This window comes from Taudactylus pleione, unplaced genomic scaffold (assembly GCF_031769625.1).
Source record: "Taudactylus pleione unplaced genomic scaffold, aTauple2 ptg000579l, whole genome shotgun sequence".
NCBI classification, from domain to species: Eukaryota; Metazoa; Chordata; class Amphibia; order Anura; family Myobatrachidae; genus Taudactylus; species Taudactylus pleione.
This window is the reverse complement of record NW_028284981.1, coordinates 4,514,085-4,529,672: the sequence shown is the minus strand read 5'-3', so window position 1 is coordinate 4,529,672 and position 15,588 is coordinate 4,514,085. Positions and strand designations below refer to the sequence as shown.

At 47.9% G+C, this 15,588-nt stretch overlaps 1 protein-coding gene across 2 annotated transcripts in view; it reads left to right on the top strand.

The window, feature by feature from the left end:
• The window catches only part of CACNA1F (calcium voltage-gated channel subunit alpha1 F), a 154,446-nt gene that overhangs the window by 46,673 nt on the left and 92,185 nt on the right, over positions 1-15,588 (top strand). For both annotated transcript variants that reach the window (XM_088453393.1, XM_088453392.1), the window contains 3 exons: positions 9,364-9,445; positions 11,586-11,612; positions 14,187-14,347. In XM_088453393.1, coding sequence (XP_088309519.1) covers positions 9,364-9,445; positions 11,586-11,612; positions 14,187-14,347 — 270 coding nt within the window. The remainder of the gene's footprint in view (positions 1-9,363; positions 9,446-11,585; positions 11,613-14,186; positions 14,348-15,588) is intronic.

Below are 15,588 nucleotides of genomic sequence, written 5' to 3'. Positions count from 1 at the left end.
ACCCGTGAGAAGCCACCTGACCCGTAACCACAAGCAACGCATAAAAACTGCACATCAAAAAGGCCTCCGGAGACGCTGCGAACGGGGAACCCAATTAACCCAACATGTAATAAATGCCTGGGTATGTACATGTATACCTTTAAGATTACTATAGATGAGATAACCGTTGGCGCCACCACCGCAGAGGCTTTGGACCCACCCTGCTACGAATGGTTTCAAACTATGAAGTAAAGCAAATACTGTAAAAAACTCACCCTCCGTAGATGGCTTAGCCCATAATCTCGCCAAAAATTGCCAGGCAGACGGTTACGTCCATGGTATAATTGGGACTAGAGACCGAAGCGCAATTTACATGACGAAATATAATATTCTGTACCTAAACGCACAAAAATAAATGACAAAGGGAACGCAAAAAGAACGAGTTTCAGATGTAGATGGCATGAGCTACACCCAATTCTGTAGATTAGAAAAGAATTAATCCTCAGTCGCACTGACCAGCCTATATGGCCATGAAAATTGGGAACGGCTCCAACAGTAACATTACTCATAAGACCTGCATCGTAATAAACTACCCAGATAAATTTTCCTCTACCTGAAAGCTCAAAATACCCGGCCAGCCAGCCGAACTGGTAAAAAACTGCAGCAAAAACTCATTGCCACTGAAGTACAAAATTAGTTCACCGATAAATTGAACCAGAAACCTGACCAAACAATGAAGTGCCCGCTCAAACTGCGTAAACCTATAAACAAGCCGCCTTTAAGCAAACAACTTACAAACCCAGTCATTTAAATTTGTTTTTGTTTTTTTTGTTTTTTATAGTGTTTCTACTGAGACTCAAAACCTTAAATGTCTAGTGTGATATGCGGTCCATTTCCCACTACGCTACAAAAACAAACAAACAAACAACCATAACCTGCTATCTCCATCACCAACAGACAAACTGGACACAAAACCTACATTCATATCAAGCGCAACTGGAACCCCCAAAACACGGAAAAAGTTGACTGTGCCAAAAGAGGAGGTCCAAAAAGACGTCACTCCTTCCTGCACCCATGAAGAGAAATCAGTCCAGACGATGTGCTACACCGACATGGTCAGTGCCGGGCTGAACATACAAAAGTAAGAAAAATTGGATTTCTCGATCTAGGTGTCGGAAACCGCACCGCCCGAAGGCAAACAATCATTGCTAATTCAACTGAACACCACTGAAAACCCCATGCATTGCCCGTCCTACGAGTGCAAGACCAAACCAAAAAATTGACCCAGAATAAACGTAACCAGAAAGTCAACATAACAAGACTGCGAACTAAAACTCATAAAATGTGGAAACTGCTATGAGGAACCAACGGGGATGGTAGAATAACGGAACTACACAATGTATAGGATACTACCATGTATAGGATGCATGCTGCACAAACCGAAACTAACCCACAACCTGCATGGGGCTATAACCACAGAGAAAAGAAACCAAACAAAAAATGTCGACTGAGCCTAACTAGCTCCCTTGGAGCTACCCCTTAGTCGGGAGTTAAACCCTCCTATACACCTAGGCTATATCCGGATAGGCGTTACCCCCGCAGGTGCGGCATGAGGGCAAACGAAAGCCCAACCTCCACAACATAGGCTGTCATAACCGGCAAAACAAATGCCTTATAAACCATTATTACACCCGCTTAGAAAAGGTAAAGCGAGGCAGCCAGTGACCAAGGAGGGTTGACGCTGCTGCGTAACCTATAAACAAATTGAAACACCTTTTGCACCCAAAAGGCATAACAGCCCTACCGACATGGTTCCGCCTGCATTGGGCATAAAAAACACCCCATACCAAATTTCTGGACTAGACATACATGTAACTACAACACAGATGTATAATAAATCCACCCATGCACCCTGTCCGCCAAATAGCCCATGGCAAAGGGGAGCATGATCCAATCCATTATATTCACAAAAATTGCGACACTCGCCTATGTTGTCTGATTCTGAACAAGAAAAATCAGCAAATTAACTTCTGCGGATCCTTATTCGCTGCAGCGCAAAGCACACAGCAAAAGCTGAATTGACACAATGTACAGTACCCTTGTTTCCTAACCCCTACAACTGCGTCATAAACCACCCTGTAATTATCGCCTAAACCCCTTGACTAACCGCTGCGCAACCCTCCTGTCAATCTTACGCGGGCGAGCAAACGGTAGATGAGAAACAAAAATGGAATCATAACAAAATTTGTGACACAATCATACTCGCCAGCACCAGGTGGACCCAGAACCTCCTCTACAATGCTTCTGCGAGGCGCCATCTTCGATGTTTTAACGCAGCGGAGCCACCATGTCGACCGACATAAAAATCTCAAAACGCACGGGATCACTAGCCACCGCAATGGAACAGCAGCTGCATGAACTTCAGCTTCAACTTGAGGAGCCAACAGAGCCAGGCCGACCTGTAACTAAAGGAGAAAGGTGAGCAGGAGAAGGCGGGTGCAAGCACGGGGGTGGAGGGGGTGACAGATGTGAAGGCAGGGAGGGTGCATGGGACCCACAGGGGTGGAAGGATAATGGGTAGAGAGGAAGATGGGGTACAGGAAGCAGAGACATAGGAGAGGCGGGGAGCCATACTAGGAAAATATTATAAGAAGGCATGGATGAAGGGGCAAAGAAAGATAGCCAGAGGAAGGAGGGGCAGAGATAATAATACCAATTGGGGGGGGGTAAAGCAAGGGAAACAATGAACCTGCGGCCGGGGGGTGGGGAAATGGGGGAGCAGAAAAACGAAGAAAGGAGGTGCGGGGAAGCAGGGGCAGCGGGCAAGAGGAGGTAGAAAGGCAGGGGCAGGCAGAGGGCATATGTGGGCTGAAGCTGCAAAGCCAGCTAGGGAAAAAAGAAGAAAAAAAAAAAAAAAAAAAATGGATGCTGGGCTGAGATCCCACTACCAAGGTGGGACCCAAAATGGCCGCCATGGGAAATGGCCGCCGGGCCTGCCGCGCGGGCAGGGAAAATGTATAGCAGCTGACAAACAAAGTGACACCCCCAGCGCGGTGGAACCGGCGCGGGGGGGTAGGAAGGGGAGTGTGGGGCCGCACTCGCGGCGGTGTGGCCGGAAAACCGGCGGGCGGCGCGGGAGCGGTGACAGCCGCAAGTGAAGTGAAAGCTGGAGGGCAGCCAGGAAACGCCAGCGGGAGACGCCGTGATGGGACCCCCCGTTGGCGCAGAGAGTAACAAGCGCCGCCAGGGACTGGGCACCGGTGGGAGGAGCTCACCCCCACCGGCGGGGAAGGTGAAATGGGGACCGGAGGGCAGTGACCGGCATGCCAGCGGGAGGCGCGGAAGCGGGAGCTCCCGCTGGTGCAAAAGTGCTTGTGTTGTCGGGGCTGGAAGCCGACGGAAGGTGCAGGAGCGCACACCCCCGCAGGGGGGGTGAAGGAAAAGGGGGCTAGGGGGATAACTAAAAGGCGCCAGCGGGAGGCGCGAAAGCGGAAGCTCCCGCTGGCGCAGTGAAGTGCTGGTCTGCTGCGGGAAGGGCTGGAGACCTACAGACACGGGGGAGTCACGAGAAAGTGGAGGTGGAGGAGGGGGGGTGCATGGTGCCGGGGCTGAGTGGTGCCATATGCTAATAATACCAAATACAGGGGGGTGGAGGGGGGGGGGGCAGAAATGGCATGAACGGGCTATACAGGGAAAGAAGGCAGGGAGGGGTGGGGGGCAGTACAGCCTGAAAAGGGGATAAATGTAAAAGGGAGGCACTAGTGGGAATATATATACCAGGGGGGAATGCAAGGATTAAACTGGAATAGAAAGGTAATGCACAGAAAAAGGGAAAAACTACTCAGCCTGATAGTGTTTCAAAGATCCAGGAACCAAGAGGCTGTCCATGCTCACACAGCCCAATATATACTGATCATCTGACCACTCCTTCAAGCAATATCATTGGCTCACCCAACCAGCTGACCAGACAGCCTTATAATCTGCCCAGCAACAAGGCTGTCATCAACAGCCATACAGCAAAAAACATAGTATTCTTAGTTATACTCACGCTTATTCCGCCTTCGTATACTACAAACATGGATTAGCTTGATGTCGTGTGCCCTAATTGTCTTAGAGTTCCTTGATGTGACCGATGGCTAGAGTCCGTCAAGTGATCACTGTAACCTATGAACATGCTCTTCTCCTTTCCTGTACAACTGTTTTTATGTCATGACATCTCCCTTTCATCTGTACAGTTGTCCCATCCGACAGTTCCCTGTGTACTTTGTTTAGTAACTGAAACAAAAGTGTCATCATAGCCTTCAGCATATTTTTTTTGCAAAAACTCTTTTGCAGCTAGTCTCTCTGTGAATCTGTCTAGTTTATGGACCAGTCCTTCCGTCTTTGACAGCTATCAAGCACCACAGACAACTCGATTGCTAGATACTTCAGTTATTCACCACCAGGGCCGTAGCTAGGGCAGTGTGGCTGGTGCCATCGCACAGGGCATCACAGGTCAAGGGGCGCTGTTTGGGGCTGTCAAATTTCTGTTTATTATCATTCTCACTTGTAGCTTCCTCTTATTTCATCCCCAGCATCTCCTGGCCTCTCCTATCTCTTCCCTGGCCCTTCCCCATGAAGCCATGGTCCTTATTTGGGTGCATTATGTCCCTTTGAAAAATGAGGGGGGCGCCAATGCTCTTTCTGGCACAGGGCACCAAAAAGTCTAGTTACGGCTCTGTTCACCACTGTTATCGTCATCCTAGAGTGCTTTATTCGTCCCATTCCATTATTAATATACTGCAGCACAGACTTTTTTTTCGGTTCAGCTGATCAGATGAAGTTTGCCTTGTAGCCTATGCATGTGATTTTGCAGATATCAGGCTACCATGATTGCCTTACCCCAATATGTCATTGGCATTCAGGAGCATGACTTGCTAACTATCACAGATACGATGGTTTTTTCTCTCTGCGTTACCATGCTGTTAGGAGTTGCGTGGCACTGTAGCCCGGTGCACAATTTAAACTTTTTCAAGAAGTCTTCTGTTTTATCACTATTGTATTCAGGACTCGACTCAGACTCGGTCATAAGCCTGCGTTCGCACGTATCCTGCCGATGTTTGCAATCTGCGCATGCGTACAAGATGCAGTGCGCGTGCGCGAACCAGTCACTGCGATTGGGAAGCGTCCGCACCCAGTACACAGATGCTTCGCAATCTTGAGTAACAGGACGTGCTGTTTGTGGGCGTTGACAGGGGGTGATCGATGGTAACAGGGTTGAGCGGGTGCTAATGCAGGCGTGTCTGTGCGTTGGAACGCCATTTCAGAGGCGTGCATAGTTAGGACACATCGTCAGCATACACGACACATGGCTGACTCACACACAGCAGCACTCTCAGTGCTTGCGGTAGGGCATGGTCAGCCACAAGTGCTGCGTATAGGTCCGATGTCAACCGATGTTACCGATTGTTTAATACACTTCCTGGAGATGGCGTACGTATGTTACTAAGGGAAAGTGGGCGTCTTGTGTCAGGCTGGTGGGCATCTAAGTACATACCGTGATTGCACGGCAAAACATAGTGGGTGTGCTAATGTCTTGCTAGCGATCACGGGATTTGCATACTTTGGCTGCGGACGGCTGCGTGCGAACGCAGCCTTGTGACCGGGTCTGAATCGGGCCCTCAGTCCCTTTATGTGCACGTAATCTATTTGTACCCTGCCAAACTTGGTGCTTATCTGACCAAGATAGACTGTTCTTTTATTTGGACTGATCATTGACCAATGGGCCTGATTCAGAGCCGGACGCAATTATCGCTCACTCGTCTAGAAAATAGGGGTGACTATTCAAATCAACCGTTCGCACTCTGCGGTCTGTTCACGCCTCTAGGTCTGAACGAGCAAACCAAACTTGCGGTCGTTTTTTGAAAAAATACGCCCCCTGGCCGCTCGCATCCTACGTCATGTCCGCTATTTATTAGATTAATCGAGTACATCGACCAGGGTATGAATTGCTCGCTATTCTTGGGGTTGGTTTTTACTACCACAATTTTGCGAGCAGTTCTTACTATAAAATAACCCAGTGACGTGGTCAATGACGCTGCTGTTTTAATTATGCACACCCATAAAACGCCCGTTTTGACCTTTACGCACGCCTGCGTTCGGATCTCCACTCCCCGTTTTCAAGCACCTTCCCCCGTTACCACCCACATACGACTCTTTCTGTCACTCAAATTATCAGGCATTCGCTATTTTGCGAGCACATGAATGTCGACCGCACTGACTGGTTCGCGCATGCTTATAACGATCCGTACGCATGCGCAGTTGGGCAAACATCGCTCGGAGCGAACGAGCGGCCGCTTACGAGCGGCTCTGAATCAGGCCCAATGTGAGAAAATACTTCTTTCTATCTGCAGGCTCATTGGTCCAGACTCCACACACGTCCACGTGTATCAAGTAAAGAGTCTTGTCCATTTCATCATCTGGTTACATTAGTCAGCCATTGAACAATGGGAGTAATGGCCAAACTGAACAATAATCTTGCAGGAGTTACTCCCCAGAATAGATACGTCAAATATAGATGCAGTCTCAACGGTATGCAGTGGGGAATCCGGCGGACCTAATCATGACAGCCGGCTTCCCGACTGCTTAGTCCCGGCGAAGGTTAAATGAGAGGCGTCTAAATCTAGATGCGTGTCATTTTACAGAGTGCGGATAGCCACGGGGGGGGGGGGAGGGTTAGGATTAGGTTTCCCGGGGGAGACAGGGCTAGGCACCCCCCCCCCGGGAGGTTAGGTTTAGGCTAGGGGAAGGGGGAGTTAGTGTTAGGCACCCCCGGGGGGGATTTAGATTTATGCGGCGGGGAAGGGGGGGTTAGGTTTAGGCACTTAGAGGGGGGATTAGGGTTAGGCACTGGGGGGGAAGGTTAGGGTTAGGCACTCCTAAGGGAGGGTTAGGGGGTAGAATTAGGTTAGACAATACTTACCTTGGACGATCGGGATTTCCCCCTCTGCCGGGATGCCGCTGTCAGGATTCCAACGGCCGGGCATGGGTCTGGCGGTAAATCATACCGATCCCGTCTCAACATACTGGGCCTGATTCAATGGTGGATGCTGCTGCGTCCGCTCTTGCATCTGCTGCCTGATTCGCGGCTGCGATAATATGCAAATGCTAGTATCAGCCTTCCCCTGCTGAAGTGGCCTACGTTTGAATGTGCAAGGACCAGTGATTCTTGACACTAAACTATCGACAAGCCATCACGCGCACGATTGGCACTAGCGCCGGCCCTACGCATCTTTGTGCGTACACTTTGTGTAATGCATGCCTCACAGTGGATTCCAGAACTTTTGCGCATAGTGTGCGGATTGTGTGCGCCTCTGTATCAGGCCCCCTATTTTGTTGTGGACCATATGGGCGGCTGACCCCATACCAATATTTCCACTTGTGTGGGCACAACACACAACCCCAATGCTTGATAAAACCCTATAAAAATAGACAGGATTATTTTAGAATCTGTTTTAAGTATGATCAAAAGAGAAATACTTTCTTATGGGAGCGTCGCTGTTGTGTCGCTGACTGTGGTTAGCTCAGAGACGTAGAGTTATTCACATAGGAGGCCATATTGAGACGCATAATCTGCACTTCCCATAGGACTGGTGCAAGTTTTGATGGTTTGACCGATAGTGGCGTCTAAAGACTCAGCAAGAGGTGTATGAGCGCCTGATGGACGCTGACAGTGGGTATCACAGTTCATCGCATTTCTGACGCACGGATGTATACCAGGGAAGGGCTATATAGGGCATGAGCATAAAGTCGCAAACGCAATTGCGTCAAAAGGCGCAGACACAGCGTCTGACACAGAATTAGGTGCTATGAGGTCTGAGACACCTACCAAAGAATTCCGTACTGGAAATATAGTGTGTTTCTATATATGCTCTCAGTTGATTAAGTTTGATGGTATGTACTTGACTCGTTTATTAGATTTATCATTCCTAATATTACATATTTATTAAAAGTAGTTCCTACACCGTTACATTCTCTATACTCATTCTTTTATCACATCTGTGGCAATATTACTGTTCACTAGTGTTGTTTATTATGCTAATTTACTTGTTCCCCCTACAATTGTGGAGTGGAATATCCCTCATAATTTATAACACTCAGGCATCGAGTGCTGATCCCTATTTTTCACCATAAAGTGAATCAAGCTAGAGCTACAGTATGCCTGATGACTTTCTGGTGTCTCCAAGCAGTCATTTAGCATCCATCGTTTCATCAGTTTGACGAATGTCATCTAGAAACATGGGACCTCATTCAGAGCCGGACGCTATTTGCGCTCGCTCGTTCAGAAAAAAGGGGTGGCTATTCAAATGAACCGTTCGCTCTTTGCGGTCTGTTCACGCCTCTAGGTCTGAACGAGCGAACCAAACATGCGGTCGTTTTTTGGAAAACTACGCCCCCTGGCCGCTCGCATCCTACGTCATGTCCGCTATTTATTAAATTAATCGAGTACATCGACCAGCGTATGAACTGCTCGCTATTCTTGTGGTTGGTTTTTCCTACCGCAATCTTGCGAGCAGTTCTGACTATAAAATAACCCAGTGACGTGGTCAATGACGCTGCTGTATTTATTATGCACACCCATAAAACGCCCGTTTTGACCTTTAAGCACGCCTGCGTTCTGATCTCCCCTCCCCGTTTTCAAGCACCTTCCCCTGTTACCACCCACATACGCCTCCTCCTGTCACTCAAAATAGCAGGCATTCGCTATTTAGCGAACAAACGATTTTCGGCCGCACTGACTGGTTCGCGCATGCGTATTACGATCCGTACGCATGCGCAGTCATGCAAACATCGCTCGGAACGAACGAGCGGCCGCTTACGAGTGGCTCTGAATCAGGCCCATGATGTTTATAAACATCAGGATGTTAGAAGGGGTTAGAGAGGACGTGGACCTTTACGTCTAACCACATTTAAACATGCAGCATTCCCATTGCCCCTCTTTTTAGTGCTTGGCCAGTATTTACTGACAACCTCACAACTAAAGAATACATAGCGCCAATAATATAGTCATAATAACAATGTATCACTGCCGTGGTGATAAGTGAATGTTCATTTCATTTTAAGGCAAGTTTAGCTTAACTTTATTGTGGGTATATTAGCAGTATAGAACATTTGTTTTTGCTTCGGGTTATGAATAGATCTACATAACACACTGTATATAATTAGACAAGACCACCACATATGATCATAACACAGGTTTGGTAAAAGTTTGTGGGTATGACTGGAAACGTAGCTAGCATCGAAGTGTAGGGCGCGGTCATGGAGGCAGCCATGTAATGTCCTTTAAGCCATAATGTGTTTGTAAGAATAATGTTTATTCCCATTGTTTGTGCATCCTCCCTACAGCCAGCCTCCCTGCCAGTGAGACCACATCGCTCAACACTGAGAACCTAGATGATGAACATACAAACTGCTGCTCCCTATGCATGTGAGTTATTATTACGTGTCATCATTAGCCCAGAGCCTTCCCATGACTTATGTTGCAGATGTGTCAGGATTAAAGGAGCCACATAAAACCTGTGAGAGTAGAAGGCACTGTATCACAATGCAGCATAGTCAGCAGGTGGGGTCCGGCACAGCCACACAATGGGGGACATTTATGCAGTACCAAAATGCGGCTCTACAGCATAAATACCACTACTGTACTTCCAGTGTGCATACTGGTCTGCCGACGTGCTTAGGTCTGTTGGGAAAGTTTGCGGAGAAGTAGAGTTGTTCATTGGCCATCGATGGTTTCCTGCCAATGGTCAATGGCTTTACCCATTGATTGGGGAGGACAGATGATAAAAAGCCACACACTCTTTTGTATTGCGCATGCGTAACTGCAAATCAATTGATAGATTTCCGCCAACAGCACGAAAAACATCGACCAACGAGGGTTACCTCATTGACGGACGACCCTACGGAGGAGTAAAAGTTTGCACAAGTAGGGAGGAGGAGTTGAGATAATACAATACAGAGTGAGCTCACTGGTGCTGCGTGTATTGTGGATCAGTGCAGAAAGTAGATTTAATTTTGCAGGGTGGGACTATTGTAATGAGAAAAAGGGGGAGAGTTCCCACTTTCAGGGGTGTTTCTTGGTGTAAGCAGCGTTCACTCTCAGAAAAAGGATTAGAGTTCTGCATCAGCTGAGAGTTGGCGGACATTCGGTCTTGTCCTATACCTTTAATGAGGCAAAACCGTTCCTGTGCACAGTGTGAGGTGTCAAAAAGAATATATTTGAACAATGGTCATCATGACCCCCTCCCTACATCCTCAGTAAGCCCAAGTGGCCCGTTATTCTGCTGATTAATTGGAACCATAAATGAGGCTAAACCAAGCAGCATTTTAGGAGCGAGTAATAAAATAATTTAATTTAAAGCTGGGTATGGTCCTAATGTGCTAGTAGGTGAGACTTGAGAGATTGTCTCTGCTTCTCCATACATGTATTCACATTTTTTTTTTCATTTAAATAATCTGTTTTATTGAAGATTTTTCAACATATAGGGAGAAGGATACAGAAAATTTGTACGCAGCCACCGTGTGCAAATGACGCAGCCGTCGGGATTTTTATTGAGACGACCAACTGCAGCATTACTGATCCGCCGCTTGTGTATAAGGACACAACCATCGTATGCACATCGGTCGATCATTGAACTTCTGAGTAATCTTATGGTTACTCAGAACTGAGATGCAACCGTGTACGGGATGACAGTCACAGGCTGAGACACTTCCTGAAAACGGGATGTAGTCCGGAAGCCGACGGTCTAAATGCCGACCGCCGGCTTCCAGACACTGTAATCCCGACTAGGGACGAATGACAGGCGTCTAAATCTAGATGCCTGTCATTTGACCTACGTCGGGAGACCGGCGCCCGGCATCCCGATCGAGCGTTAAATTTAGGGCTCCCGGGGGGAATTTAGGGTTAGGCACCTCCCCGTGAGGTTAGGGTTGGGCTAAGGGGAGGGCGGGTTAAGGTTAGGCGCCCCCGGGGGACTTAGGTTTAGGCAGCGGGGAAGGGGGGGTTAGGTTTAGGCACTTAGAGGGGTGTTAGGGCTATAAACACAGGGGGGGGAGGTTAGGGGGAAAAATAGGTTAGTTTATACTTACCTAGGGATGATCGGGATTTCTTCCTCTGTCGGCCATGCGGCCGGCGGTAATACATATCGCACTCCTGAAAACGGTCGCAACGCGCCTGCCCTTGAGATGCTGCCTCCCTGCTTCCGCCCACAAACGGCACCTGACTCTCCACCACCTTGACCATCATGGCACATGCGCCTACAGCATTGAGACCATCTCTGAGCCAGGACCACAGTACCTCTGTAGTTTGTGCTGAGCTTGTGCCCATAATACGTTCCCTTTATCACTAATTCTCACCAGATGGTGGGTAGTTTTCTGGTTCTATTTCATTTCACCATCTAATTTGTCTCTAATCACTTCGACGTCTCCCATTGATTACATTCCTTGTGTCGTCTAGTAACTCTGACCAATGTGACTTGTACATTGCTGATGTAACCACCTGTTGATATAAATATTTCCTCTGTTTCTTCTATGTACTTACTAAGCTGTGTTTTGTTCTTTTCATCCAGGAGCAAGTTGGGCCAGACCGGGTGCTGGTGAGTACTGCATGCGTTGTGCGAGGTATCTGTGTGAGAGGAGCATTCAGTTATATGTTACTCCATGCCCCTGATGGTCTATTAGACATCAAAATGTCCCTTTAATTTATAGTTTATGGTAGATTAGTAGTATATGGTAGATATGTATGATAGCGTATAGCAATTATTAATACAATTGTTTGTGCTCATATATGTATAGATGATTTCCCTATGACCGTGTTACATTTACTATCTGTTAATTAACACCATTCAATCAGCACTCTGCTTGGTAATCGCATCTCAGACAGCACTGCAGGTAGGGGTCCATCCATTCAGGGCTGGCACCAGGTCTACTAGCATCCTGTGCAAAACATTTTAGAGCGCACCCCCAATCCAACGTTATCCATAATACTTATATTATTATTTTTAATATAATTATTTAAAAAAAATAAAACAAAAACACACATTGTGCCCCACAGGGGAAAAAAAAAACCGCATTAACCCCAACAGGAAAAAAATAACACACATTGGCATCAACAAAAAACAAACAAAACACACTGCTCCCCACAGAAACCCCGCAAAAAACATGGGCCCCCGCAGGAAGAAAATAAAACACATTGGCCCCCGCAGAAAAAAACCCTAAATCATTGGCCCTCAAAGGAAAAAAAAACACATACATTGACCCTCACAGGAAAAAAAACCACACACACACATTGGGCCTTATTCAGAGCCGCTCGCTAGATGCGATCGCTCGCACGATGTGTATGCAAATTGCGTAGGCAGTGCTATCATACAGCAATGCATTAGCACGCCCAGTATATCTTAGAGAGCGATCACATAGTGTCCGCAGACACCCACCAGCCTGTTTTAAGACGCCCACTTGTGCATGTCATGTCCAGGAAGTGTATGCAACCATCGGTACATCGGGTAACATCGGATGCTATCGCAGGGCTTGAGGTTGACCATAATCTGCCGCAAGCACCTCAGTGTGAAAACAAGCCAGGTGACGTGTACTATGATGCTGTCTTTTAATTATGTACACCTCTAAAACGCCGTTGAGATGCTCAGGCACGCCTGCGTTTGTACCTTCAATCCCCCGTTTTTAATGGCCAGCCCCTGTTACCACCTACCAACTGCTTCTCCTGTCACTCACTCTGCTGGGCTGTCTATGTGCAGCGAGCGAATGCATTGTGAACTCTCGCTAAGGTATCCGCATGCACACTGCAATGCATGCGCACATTGCATACACACTGCATACCATCGGCAGCAGCGAGAGTATGCATCTTAGCGAGCGGGTCTGAATCAGGCCCATTGGCCCCCACAGGAAAAAAAAACCCACATACATTGGCCCCCACAGGAAAAAAAAAAACACACATTGGCCCCCACAGGAAAAAAAAGTTGTCCAAGTTCCCTACAGAAGGCTGACCTGACCTGAGAGAGAAGAGCTCCCAGTTCCTCCCTGCCCTCAGCCAGGGGGCGGCACCTGGCACCAGCAGCGGCTGCAGCCTCAGTGCAGATTCCAGAGCACTGTGCTGGCAGGACGATGGATGGCTGCATGAACTATGATGTCACTGCGCTCATTGCCGTAGGTCACGGTACGGGCCACGTCTCTGGCCCAGCGCTGCCTGGGAACAAAATTAGAACTGGGGGTGTGGGTGGCGATGCTGTTGTCGCTAGGTCTGCCAGTCACGGGAGATGCGCGGTATCAGAAGCGTTTTAAAAATGTATTGGGGCTTTCCTGGGCGGTGACAGGGAGGTGGCTTAGCGCACGCACCAAGTTGGTCCGTCTTATGGGTGTGGTATGGGAGTGTTGCGGGCATGTGGCTGATAGTGGTTGCGTACAGTGATGCTCAACTGCTCACATAGGAGGCCAAACTCGGACAGAGAAACTGCGCCCTGACATGTGGCTAGTGCAAGTTGTGATAATGCAACTGATGGTGCATCTAAAGACGCTATTTCAGCGCTGAAAGTGGCCGTCTCAGGCCTTGCACATTTGTTTGCGTGGTTGTACATGAGCGAAGGGCTTTGCAGTGGCATTTGCATAAAGTAGAGATGAGCGGGTTCGGATTAGTTCGGATCTTCCCGCCAAATTCTGATTTTTCCCGACAAAAATCGGGTCTCAGAAAGAGGCAAAACGTCATCTTTCATGGACAAAAGTTTTGCCTCTTTCTGCTATCCATTTTTTTGCGGGAAAATCCGAACTAATCCGAACCCGCTCATCTCTAGCATAAAGTCACAGATGTGCGACTGGCCAAAGGCGCAGACACGGGCGCGGCTGAGTGTGACTCTGAATCAGCCCTATATTGTCCTATTGTGTTACGCGCATGTTCCATTATATGTTGTAAATGCTCCTGTTTACTGTCAGAACTTTCCTCATAAGGATTAATAAACCCTGTATGCAGTGCTGGCAACCCTGTGTCCGTCAGTCAGGGCAATCATACCACGGGCGCAGGGAAAGTGCCAGCGTGGGAGCCCCTACAGTGGCAGAGACTTCTTTATAGACAGCATATATGGGGAACTCTGTTGGAAAGGGTGACAGTTACCTCCAGGGACTGCAAATCCATCATTTTGAAATAAAACATTTGCCTTTAATAGCCGAAAGCTGAAACGCTGGAACCGAGCTTTCCGGAGGAGATGTCGGCTGGCGGTTAAATCCGTCACGTTCTACTGGATGGTTCTGATCCTGGTCTTTCTGAACACCCTGACCATTGCCTCTGAGCACTACCGGCAACCAGAATGGCTTACTCAGATACAAGGTGAGAGGCTGCAAGAACACAAGACTGGCATATGCAAATCATTAATTATGTTTTATTTATTAAAGGCAGAGATTTACAACTGCAAGACTTTACAAGTCATCCTCTTATATTTCTTTTACATAAAAAAGCAATAAACATGTTATTCTTAGATTAATTTCAACTTTTCGGGCACTAACTGTGCGTATTTCATGCTTGTCAACTCTATCGAAATATCCAGAACCTCAGGGGGGCTCTTCCGTGTTTCCGAAAAAGTCAGCCAGTCTCCTGCATAGCCTTCAATTCCCGAATGAAGTGGGCAACTCGGAGATCTGATGACACGATTGGATTATGTCATCGTAGCCGTGCCCCCTGCTGTAAAATGACACTAATCGTGGCACCACGGCACCCCCCCAGGAGCATTTGCAGCATTTAGAAGACCATCTCAGGCGCATAATGCATTGATAACTTGCTGTAGGGAATCGTAAGTGCAACTTGCCATGAAAAAAGACGCACATCACGATCGTGCGCACTAAATAAAATGAGCAAGTTGAGGCCTAAGAAGCTGCAGCTCGCTTTTACGTCCAACTCCGAGTGAGTACACGACTGAACTAGCGCATTTTGGACTAGAGAACGCAGTTGTTGTGACCAGAGCGGGGCTAGTCGGGCAAACATTTAAATAGCTCCAATCACTTTAGATGGGATCTATGGGCACCTAAAACAATTTGCTGACGCTTACTAGGTACATTCTTCCCCTTCCTCCTCCTCGTCTTCTTCCTCCTTTTTCTTCCTCTTCCTTCTCTTCTTCTTCATCTTCCTTCTCTTCTTCTTCCTCTTCCTCCTCTTCTTCCTCCTTCCTCTTCCTCGTCTTCCTCCATGAAATGAATAAAATCAGGAATTTTGTGTCCCAGAGCAATGCTACAGAGAATGCAGCCTATCAAGTACCGAAGAACTAGTGTCTGCGCTCTGTTGGGGTCACTTCAGCCCACAGAATGCCTGTGTGTTTGCACATTATGGCTGATGCAGAGAAGAACATTGGGCCTGATTCAGACCCACTCGCGAGCGGCTGTCCGCTCGTAAGTGGGTCGATGTTATGGACTGAGCATGCGCACGTATAGCTGTGACCCACAGCTATACGAGCGTCCAGGAGGACGCTCCATGAAAATGGAGCCCGGCCCTCATTCAGAGCGTGCGCTCTGCTCAGAGCGTACGGCTCTGAATGAGGGCCATAAGCCCATTTCCAGAGCGTATCTTGCATGAATTCG